At 33.0% G+C, this 11846-nt stretch overlaps 1 protein-coding gene across 1 annotated transcript; it reads right to left on the bottom strand.

Annotated features, from left to right (window-relative positions):
• Positions 1-1416: 1416 nt before the first annotated feature.
• Positions 1417-11232, bottom strand: LOC149897575 (uncharacterized). Its single transcript, XM_090116410.1, has 9 exons — positions 11034-11232; positions 10613-10804; positions 10050-10235; positions 8734-8855; positions 3926-4107; positions 3400-3572; positions 2681-2897; positions 2166-2319; positions 1417-1875 (listed from the first exon to the last, which is right to left on the bottom strand). The coding sequence occupies exons 1-9, from the start codon at positions 11082-11084 to the stop codon at positions 1746-1748; spliced, it is 1407 nt and encodes a 468-aa protein (XP_089972536.1). The 5' UTR covers positions 11085-11232; the 3' UTR covers positions 1417-1745.
• Positions 11233-11846: the final 614 nt, after the last annotated feature.

Genomic DNA, 11846 nt, shown 5'->3' with positions numbered 1-11846 from the left:
TAAATGAGAAATTTTGAAAGAATCGAAATAAATAGTCTTTTATAGGCAGGTAAAACCGAAAGAGTAGAATTTTATTTGGATCACGGGTTACCGAGAGGCTAGGCGTTGCCCCGGTATGGCAAAAAGACGTAGGTTCAAATCCCGCCTTGTGATCACTTATTTTCCTTTTTTTTTCAAAATTTCTCACCTTTTTTCGTGTTAAGTTAATGATTTGATTATGAGATCACTTTTATCAAAAATTAAATTAATTAATGTGATTATTGCTTTGTATTGCATCACTAGCCATAATAATTGTACTTACTTAGATTATCACTATTTTTGATTAAAAAGCATATTTCAAGTTGAGGTTAGATAAGGAATGGAAATTTATTTGGTTATGGAAAAATATTTTTCTTTGAGAAATTCGCTCAAGAAGTTTATACGTAACTAACAAAAATAATAATTATAAGCGTAAGATACTTATGTAATTCATTTAGCTATTGAAATTTATAAAAAAAAAGTGCAGTAGTAAAATGTATCAATAACATTTATATAACTACTATGTTATCGTCTATTTTTTGTTATATTAATCAGAAACTAAAATAAACTACAACAAAATTTAATATAAATAATTAAAAATAATAGCCAAGCTAATTATGTTTGCCTAGTAAAATAGTAACTGCCACTAATACTTAAATCATATTTCGTAAAAATAAAAATAAACATTTATATGAGTGAGAATCAATTTCTATTCAGGCAATTACCTTACCTAAGTGACATAACCTAATTTAAAAACTATGTTGTACCGACAAAACTTCAAACCACAGATTAACAATTAATTTCTAAGGGCAGTATTCTAGCAATATCTACCGGGATTTGTCTATGATTATTATTTATTTCTATAAACTAATTTAATCAATTATTTATCACACGCAACTCACATTGTTAGGCAAATATTTGTCGACGTTTCAATTGAAAATGCACCTTATGATGAAGGCATTAAGAGCTAAAATACATTACAATGTATTAAGCCGAATGAGATGTAGTTATACGAATTATATTATATTAGAAAGGGACGACAGTATTTTGTCCATTGATTTATGATTAAGGAATTTTTACCTTCTTGTTTATCTTATAATAAACGAAAGTGCACTTTGAGTCCTTTGGCTTAAAGTGGATATTTGCATGTCGCATAAGTAAAATTCACGTACCTTAAAAATATGAATTAGTTTTACGTATTTATGTATTATTTCAGACAGATGTTATTTTTCCAGTTTTAATGACGTCACTGATATTTTTAAAGTTTACAAAGCGCATTAAAATTATATTTATGAGATTAAATTTAAGGCTGTTAGGTTTTATGCTAAATTAAATCTCCATTGTACTCGTTAAATTGAGCTTAATGATTTAGTTGTGGAAATCCTTCACACCAATCAATTATTTTATTTACGACTGTATTTCCTATGGAATAGGGTTTATTCATAATCGCGATTTTGATAGTACAGTATAATGATGTACCCTATTAAGGACTGTATTGTCTATGGAGTAAGGTTTATTATCGCGACTCATTTAGAACAATAATGAACTTACGACCGTATTGTCTATGTAATAAGGTTTACCATCGCGATTGAAGTAGTATAATAATGCATCGTATTAACGACTGTATACTGAACTTAAGACTGTATTGTGTAAGTGATAAGGTTTATAATCGCGATGTACTACAATAATGTGTTGCATTTTCGACTGTATTCACTAAAGAATAAGGTTTATAATCGCGATTCAGGTGAATGCGGTGAACGAGGCGCTCGGGCCACGCCCGCTAATTTTTCACAAACCGCTTCCAATTGGGCGTCCAACATTAGCGACGCTATTTGGTCGTCTGTTAGCATTTCCACACTGAAAAGATAAATAAAATAAATAAATAAAGGGATTTTTATAGTTTTTGTACGAAAAATAATTTATAATGAGGGGCAAGTTTTAGGAAATCAGTACTATTATCTTTTTGAATGTTTTCTCAGTATATAAAAAAAAGTACATCGAAAATACATTGACATAGGACTATTTAAAATTGGCTTTCACATCTTTAAACATGTTTCATAATAGGAAATTTACTAGGGAAAATGTTTCCCTACGCCAATTTTTTATGATTTTTTAAATGAAAAATGCTTTTAAGTCGTTTAGTTTACCTTGCAAGACTATCAGTATCAGAGTATATTTCATCAGACGCGGAAGACGCGCCAGAGGGTGCGGGGGAGCGGCGAGAACGGGGCGAAGCCCTGCGCGGAGTGCGCGGGGCGGAGCCCGGGCCCGAGCCACGCCTCTCACCAAACAGTGATAATCCTGGAAGAACAGGTACATTTAATATTCAGGTAAAAAAGTTTTTGGTGTATATTTTGTAGGATCGTGTTTTGTTAGTGGCTTAATAAAGTATTTCATTGTCACACCGTTTATTAGAAGTCAGTGCTAGAAAAAGATATTGTGAAAAGTATAAAAAAGTTAAGGTATGTCTATTTTTCTATTATCTATAGTATAATAATTGTAAAACATTTAATTGTGACGATATACACAGGGGTTATATTTTCTTGGATAAAGGACAAAAAACGCAGCTAAATATCCCGGCTCTGTCGCCTTCCCTCTCCGTCTAGCACTATATACATCTTATAGTTAGCGTGTACACCGGGCGCCACAAGTTCGCACTCACCCTGGAACATCTCCTTCACTTTCTCTCCCGTATCGTGCAGCAGGGTGTCCAAGCTCTGTCGCCGTCCCCTCTCCAGTTCAGCTCTTAGACAAGCGGTACGATCGCTAACTCGAATAATGCGTCTAGGTGAAGCGGCCGATACTTTAGACTCCATCGGACTTGGCGGCGACTTGTCGGGACTTGAACGCGGTCGGAGGGAACACTTTTCGAAACTTATCTATGGAGAAAAAGTAAAAAAATACAAAAAATATTGTGGTTTTATGAAACCACGGTAAAAGTGAAACTTGTTCCGAACACTGCTTTATACCTACTCGGCAGCCGACCGTCACGCGACATGCGCTACACAGACCAAAAAGTTTGTGACGATGTAATAAAAGTTTCACTTTAAAAACATAGTTATTCCTTCAGGCATAAGATTTTATTATAGACGAAATAAGAAGCAATTTTGAATTGTCTAAATACATTATTTGATACGAAAAGCTATTTCAGCTAGAAGAGCCGGCAGGAAACTGTGTAGTCTGTATCTATATAGTAGTTAGAACTTTTAGCTTTGATATTTAATATACTAAATTCTTGTGATATAAAAAATCCATCAATTATGTAATAGGTACACCGTTGTCCATTATAGAAAAATTCGTAACTAAAACTTTTCTCACAGACAAATTACAAATAAAAAATAAAATTCTTTATAGTCAATATTTATAACATTTTCAAAATACCTCTTCCGGGCTAGAATAATCGAGGTCGATTTCCGTCCATGTATCCGGGTCGGGTCTGTCCACTTTCCGCAGCCATTCCCTTACGTTTTCATCGTTATTCGAACACACCTCTTCGAGATTCTCGCTTGCGTTCGACTCGCTTGCCGTGTCTGTTATTGTTGATTGATCTATGTCTGTAAAATATAGGAAATTTATTGAACAACAAGATGTTAACTTGATATATGTGTATGATTCCTTGCCTTGTGATCTTTTCTATTCCGTATTAGATTGATAAAAAAAGGTTAAAGCATTGTTATAATTCGGTTTCATAAACTACATATTATTCAAAAATATGTATAAGAAAAAAATAACATTCAAATGACAAAAAAAATTATCAATGTATATCTACAGGAATCTCTGTTAGATATGTAAGAAGATCATTAATTTAATGAATTTTAATTTTCGATAAAGAATGCGAAAGACAATAACAATACGTTACATTTTATCAAATAAATTTTAACTTACATATAAATCAAATAAAGCTCACCATTCCTAGTAGACTGTCGTCTAGAACGATGTCTGTGTATTTCATCAGATATTCTCTCGAGATTTCGCAGCGCAGACGAATATTTCTGCTTAGCATCAGTAACTTGTTCCTCTAATGTTTGAATTCGAGCCTTTTGCGCTTCTAACGCGGCGTTGATACGAGCTTTTTCTTCGAAATACGGCCTGTAAGACATTTTGAACTCGAGGGACCATATTGCAAGCGGCCAAAGACAATTTTGATAATGCTGAATATTCTTTTTTTTCATATAATTTATCCAAATTGTCTTTGGCGTATTAAAAACACATAGGTATTAATTTGTTAATTAGCTATATCCCAAACCTTTGTTAATAATATATTTTATTTACAATACACATCGGATTTAGAAAATATATTTTTTTTTAAACTAATTCACAACAAATAGAAACACAGAGAAGAGACGAAAATAAAGGAGTTTTTTTATTGGAATACAAAGAGTACATTTTAGCATGTGTGCGTGTACGTGCACTATTGGAATACATGGATTTTTCGTTAAAAATATACTTTTATTTACAAAATGTTCCTTTTTTGTACAAAAATTACCATGAGTTGTCAAATATAGCAGCTTTTGAAAAAATTTTTTTCATATTTCAATTACCAATTATCTTTAAAATGATACAACAAAACGACATAATATATTGTGATGTTCTCATTTCTCAATATCATAACGAAAAATCCTCGTAAAATATTTATTTGTAACATGCATAAGCAAAGAACATAGATAAATGAACAAAAATTTTGTACCAAATATTAGAATGCTCTTTCGGACGGCTGCGTGCGGCCTGTGGAAGATACATTACTCTGTGCAAACTAATCAAGCATAATAATTTGAACTACAGAAATCGTTAGTGCTAAGCTTAACTACAAGAAATGTAGTAGAGATTGTCTAATCTAAAAATGAACGCCCCTCCACTAAACTTAATTGTTTCAATGTGTGAGGACAAATAATTATTGAACCACTTTATATGTGTGCGCGCGTCAATTCTACTGCAAACTTTGACACTCGCGCACTGATTTTCTCAATTGACATTGTATGGCGGGGAGAGCGCGCTATGTACGGAATGACACGTCCGTTCTGTCGTGCATCGCGTCATTTATGCACTAGTTGGCCAACTGGTCCTGTCGTTCGGGCATGGACGGGACTGGAGGACTGAACGACCAATGAGGCAGACCAATTTGTGTGTATTGCGTCTATACACGTACTTTGAATGTGAGCGTAAACACAGTGGAGGGGCGTTCATTTTTAGATTAGACAATCTATACATTTTTGTATTAAGGGTGCTATAACAGATTTTTAGCAAAAACCGCTATTTTACGGTACAATTTTAACTCAAAGCACTTACACGTGAGAACAAAGTAATATCTTAATTTAAAGATAATATATTCAGTTCTACGATAATCTTATAAAAATTGTACGACGTCATACAAAATTGTCGCTGAAATACGATTTTCCCAGCACAATGATGGCATAAAATGCAAAAAAATGGGGTCTAAACCGGTACACTTTTAAGAAAATTAAAAGCCTAATCTATCTTCTTACCTATAAATTATTGAGGGATATATAGTCCTTTATAGATTGTGATAATTTTTTTGTATCTAAATCAAAATTTTATTTCAATTATTAGCTAAATTAAAAATACTTGTCGATTTCTTCATACATTTTGCTCTCGCGGGTCGTCAGACCGCGCTCAGAAGCGCTCTTGGAAGGACGGGTGTATCGCTCCTCGTCCCAAAAATAAAAACGAATTAGAAAAAGATTATTGTGCGTATACTGCCGTTTTCGTGATTTGAAATATTTGATACTTTATAAGAGTAAACTGTATAAGTTTCATATTCCAATTATTTGTAATTTAAAATTATGTTTTAAAAATTATGTTGACTGAGATCCTCTTTTTTTATGGGTTGTTGAACGGATTGGTGGGGTAAAGCAATTTGACAAAACTTAAATCCAAAATGGCGCCGACGAAAATTTGCCATCTTTTCGTCATGGGTGTCATTTTCATGGTTTTTGGGGTAGCTATTAACCAATATGAGGTCAAAATTAAAATCCAAGATGGCGCCGACGAAAAATTTGACATCTTTTCGTCATGGGTGTCATTTTCATGGTTTTTGGGGTAGCTATTAACTAATATGAGGTCAAAACTAAAATCCAAGATGGCGCCGACGAAAATTTTACATCTTTTCGTCATGGGTGTCATTTTCATGGTTTTTGGGGTGGATATTACGCAATATGAGGTCAGAACTAAAATCCAAGATGGCGCCGGTGAAAATTTGACATCTTTTCGTCATGGGTGTCATTTTCATGGTTTTTGGGGTAGCTATTAACTAATATGAGGTCAAAACTAAAATCCAAGATGGCGCCGACGAAAATTTTACATCTTTTCGTCATGGGTGTCATTTTCATGGTTTTTGGGGTAGCTATTAACCAATATGAGGTCAAAAATAAAATCCAAGATGGCGCCGACGAAAATTTTACATCTTTCCGTGATGGGTGTCATTTTCATGATTTTTGGGGTGGATATTACGCAATATGAGGTCAGAACTAAAATCCAAGATGGCGCCGGTGAAAATTTGACATCTTTTCGTCATGGGTGTCATTTTCATGGTTTTTGGGGTAGCTATTAACTAATATGAGGTCAAAACTAAAATCCAAGATGGCGCCGACGAAAATTTTACATCTTTTCGTCATGGGTGTCATTTTCATGGTTTTTGGATTTAAGGGACCATAACTCACATAAATGCAATAGACCGTTGACTGACAAAAATTAAGCAAAAGTTCAATAGCAGTACAACTGTTGGTGTATTTTTGCATCATGTCTTATATAAAAATGATATATAGAGATTTTTATGATTTAATTTTTATTTTACTTACTTTCATCTAAAATACTGAACCCACCCCATATTCTCATAGCTCACTGTGGAGCCAAGATTTATTGTAATTATTAATAATATCGGAAATTACATAATTAGAAAATGTTTTGTTTGTTTTATTGTACCTACTTACTAATACAAACTGAAAATTATTTTTTTAAAATAGATACTTCAGCTTCATAATATTAGTATTAGCATAGAATAAATATAAAATTGTAAATGTAAAATGACAGGACCTCATTACTAAGATTTCGTGTTTTTATCTGTCACCAGGTATCTCATGAAACGTGATAGGTAAACAGTTAAAATTTTGAGAGATGAGGTTATTTCCTTTACCGCTACCAATAGCAACAAATAAAAATATCGAGGATAAGCATCGGTTGGCGCGGTCATAAATTGGATGGATGATCAATTTTTTGCAATATCTCTTAGATTTTTTGTACGGAAAAAGAAACAGCGTGCTTAAATAGAATAACAAAAACGTTAACATCTTTGTTATTTTATTTTAGTTTACTTCTTTATTATTAAGAAAATTACACCTATGACGAAAAGATGTCAAATTTTCGTCGGCGCCATCTTGGATTTTGGTTTTAACCTCATATTCGTTAATAGCTACCCCAAAAACCATGAAAATGACACCCATCACGAAAAAAGTCAAATTTTCGTCGGCGCCATCTTGGATTTTGGTTTTAACCTCATATTCGTTAATAGCTACCCCAAAAACCATGAAAATGACACCCATCACGAAAAAAGTCAAATTTCCGTCGGCGCCATCTTGGATTTTAGTTTTGACCTCATATTTGTTAAGAGCTACTCCAAAACCTTGAAAATGACACCCATGACGAAAAGATGTAAAATTTTCGTCGGCGCCATCTTGGATTTTAGTTTTGACCTCATATTGGTTAATAGCTACCCCAAAAACCACCCACACTTGCAAATGTGTTTACTACGTAGGAAAAGTTCAGATTTAAGAGTATTCTAGGTAATGTGTTATGTGACGAATACCTATAATTTATTTCATTCCGACTATTTTTCGGAATAACATACATTTACTAAGAATTGTATACAATGCCGGATTTAATACAGTGCCGGTAACATCATATGTATGATAATAATTCTACATTTCTTAAAAAGCTTTGATATTGTATACAATTCATAGATTATTATTCAATGAAATAATGATGTAAAATAGTCACACTTTTTTAAGTTGTTTGAATATACTAACATACTTATTAGGATCGTACCTACTAATAAAAGTAACAAAATGAATTTTTAAAGTTCCCAGTAATCTTCTGGAATCAATTTCAATAAAAATACATAATATCAAAAATTAAAAATAATATCAAGTATGAAGATGGTCTATAAAATGGAATGCGCTATGTTTACGTGAGCGTGATATTGCCGCGAACAAAGTTACGTCGTTAGATACCTAAATTTGAGTAACGCAGATTTGTGACAGCGTCCTTAATATTAACTTGTGTGTCGAGCTAATAAAGTAGTGAAGGCAATTACAAAGAGAGAAGTAACAATTCAAGCATGTGTGTGTGCGTACTATTTATTTATGCGTTGACGCACACATACAGTGGTATAAAGGGCCAGATTTTAACTGAATTTAATCTAAATAGTAATAATATAAGGCTAATGAGTATGTTGGTTTTTTCAGGCTAATGTCAGGAACTACTGGACCGGTATCAAATATTCTGTCACTGTTTTAACATGTTAAATGTGTAAGTATACATTTTATCTTCAAAATAAAATTATTCCTACTAACTCAAACCTCAAACTTCAAAATAAAATTATTCCTAATAACTAATTCAAACCAAGTACAACAAAGTACCTTTTACATTTCATATTCAATTTCTTTTTTTTTATTTATTTAAAATGTAACCTCACTCGCTCACCTGGACTTAGTAATATGTCGTTTGAGGCTATTCTGCAGTTGCTGCACCAACGCAGCGGCCGCGCGGTGCGACGCCGCTTTAGTGCGTTGCGTCACCGCAGCCGCAGTGCGGTCCGCTTCCGCCTGGAAAGCGGAACGCGTGTTTGAATATGTATTTAGTTTAATTTATATTTTTGGTTTTATGGCATTCAAATGCTTTATAAATATAAATTTATAAAGAATAGCGCGCGGTGTGTCCCTTCAGACACATAAAACTGAAAGAATAGAATAAATTCGATTGCTCTAGCGGGTCACGAGTGGCTGAGTTGGTTAGGCATCCGCCCCGGAATAGCGCGAAAGGATGCGGGTTCGAGCCCCGCCTCGTGATCGAATTTTTTCTATTCTTTATAAATTTATATTTATTTAGTTTGTTAAAGGAAAAATAACAGAAATTGACAACCTATTTCAAGAAAGCAGAGAAAACTATAAATAATTGTAGGTAAAAAGTTAGTAAGGTGATCGAAAAACGTTTGTGGCACAATTAAGACACTAGTTTGAGTAGTGTAGTTATGATAATAAATTTATTTTTAATTTTAAAGAAGTTATAACAATGCCTGTTTAGATAAATGCAAATGGTGGGCAAATGGCCTTGTGGAGCGCCTGATCGTAAGTGAGTCCACCGCCCATATTAGAAATAGAAATAGAAATAGAAATAGAAAGCGTTTTATTTGCCACCATGTAACTCTTAGTAATTAATACACAAAACAGAAAAAAAAAAAGATAGTAATGGAGGCAAAAAGGACTCCCCGTCAGCAAAGCAGCAACCATTACTTAAAATGTATTGCTGCACTGATTTTCAGAGGAGACCACGTGACTGTACAGATGCAATGATTCAGTATTAAATGATACATATAATTATGAAATTGTGTTTATGTAGCATAGGTAGAGAAAAAATATAATGTGCACCTTAATTTTATTTTGCGAACAGTGGGAGAGTGTTAGATATTATATAAATACACAATAAAATACCTTAAAATGATCAATGGCTCAAATATGTGGCGACGGGCCGAACTCCTATCGGTAATTGCTTCTGATGCTGGAGCAACAAAAACCTCAGACGTTTTTTAAAACATGGCACTGAAGAAAGATTTCGTAAAGGGGGAGGTAAATTATTCCAGCACTTTGAAGCAGCATAATGGAAACTACCACGAAATGACGAATATTCACCTACAGTTGCTTCTGCAGATGCGTTGCCGACTTTTTGAGATGGTATAACAGATTAGCTAAAAACTTTACAACAAATTTTTACAAACCTCTATAATAAGTTTAATATTATACCTGATTAACTCTATGCGTCGCATGATTAAGCATCTCTTGCCAGGCCGGGTCCAGCGTGAGCCCGCCAGAGCCGTCAGCGAGCCGCGCGAGGCCCTGCTCCGCAAGATATACCATTTCCCTTGCTGCTGAATGGGCACTATTTGCTTTGTCATAGGCGAGGTTCGCTGTGTGCAGCTCTTGGGTTGTCTGTCAAGTTAATTTACATTGGTAGGTAGTTTTGTGTGAAGTTATTTCTTTTATTATGGCTACGATAGAAGAATAATTTTCTGTATTCACTTCTGAAATATTCCTAAATATATATTCACTAAGAGGAGTGACTTATGATTTCAATTTATTAAAATACTAAAATCATTATTTTGATGGCAGAAAAAGGGTAAACAAATAAGTTTAAATTGCTAATTATAATATGCTGGGAACAAAATTGGTTTTACAATCCTATTAAAAAATTTCTTCTAATAAAAACAATATTTTCTTTTATAAAATAATCAGTGCAGGTCACTGTTTTATAGTAATAATTCTAATATGTACTAAATTTTGATAATTATTTTCTAACTTTTACTTACAATGTTAGCTCTAAATCTAGCTTCATAATAAGGCCGTGCTTTGTGCACACTGGTGCCTAGTTTCTTAGTCAGTTGTTGTATTCGTAAGTGTCCCTCAGCCAAAAGCCGCCGGAAAGCGAGTCGAGCTTCATCGAGCTCTACTTCAAGCCGATTTATTTCATCAGTAGCTGTATTTAATCTTTCCAATTCAATCTGCAATTGATAAAAAATTATATCATTAATTAGTGATTTTATTATCGTAATTAATTTTGTAATTCTATAGGAATCTTAGTGGAAAATTTTATAAGAGCCGCTTCTATAAGAGATGTAGTAATTAAGCTATAAATATAACAGGTACTCATGCCTTATAAAATATTATATTAAGCGTGGGAAAAGTTAATTTGTATTGTTCACGTATTAATATATTTATTGATTACTTTACCTGTACTCGAGGATCTAGAGTTTCTGAGCATTCAGCTGCGCTATCGTTCATTTTTCTATCAAAATAAGCGCATTTTAACCAATCTTACATTTATATTAAAGCATAAATTAATTATTTTATATTCTTATTTATCAATACAATAATTCGCCATCGCTAAAAGCGAATATTGGCTGCGAAAAACACGAAATTAGTACAAATCCTTCCGCTATTCAGAAATGTCAAAGAAATGATATAATCTGTCATTTAATTTAACATAATATGCACAGATACATATCAATTCACAGAAAAGAAAATAAATTTTAATTTTAATAAGTACCTAATTTTACGATGTTACAAGAAATTTTACCCAAATAGTTGTAATTAATGTTAATTGTAGCTTTTATGTATGTATTTTTTTTTATGTATTCAACATTTATCTTGATGGTGCAATTTAAACTTTAATATTTGTTATTTTAACAGTAAAAACAATATACAAACACAGAACGATATATATAATAAGTAGCGAGGTGAAAAGTGAACACGCGTATGTGCATAAATTTGCCTTGAAGCTTGACTGCTTGAGATTCGTGTTTGTTTGTGATAAGAGCAGTTTCTTTCAGGAGAGCAGTTTTTTCTAGGTATATTAAATATGTAATCACAGAGTAAGTACATATTTAAAATACCTAACATGGTATTTTAATACAGTATTATGTTGAGCGAACACACAGCGAACACGATTGTTTCAGGAAGCTTTTTTACAATTTTTATTGCGGAGCTTTTTATTTATGGTTAGTTATAAATGTCAATGTCAACGATGAACTCATGAAAATGTCA

Source organism: Colias eurytheme, chromosome 25, assembly GCF_061535395.1.
Source record: "Colias eurytheme isolate Ceu_HAF_F1 chromosome 25, ilColEury1 Martin Lab GWU primary, whole genome shotgun sequence".
Lineage (NCBI taxonomy): Eukaryota > Metazoa > Arthropoda > Insecta > Lepidoptera > Pieridae > Colias > Colias eurytheme.
This window is presented reverse-complemented; position numbering and strand designations above follow the sequence as displayed.

What these genes read in the sequence shown, in the direction of transcription:
- LOC149897575 (XM_090116410.1), bottom strand. Translation starts at nt 11,084, where the DNA reads ATGAACGATAGCGCAGCTGAATGCTCAGAAACTCTAGATCCTCGAGTA. An exon ending in CGACGCATAGAGTTAATCAG is followed by an intron (nt 8,856 to 10,049) that starts GTATAATATTAA and finishes TCCGCTTTCCAG; the next exon opens with GCGGAAGCGGACCGCACTGC. An exon ending in ACGACAGTCTACTAGGAATG is followed by an intron (nt 3,573 to 3,925) that starts GTGAGCTTTATT and finishes TATATTTTACAG; the next exon opens with ACATAGATCAATCAACAATA.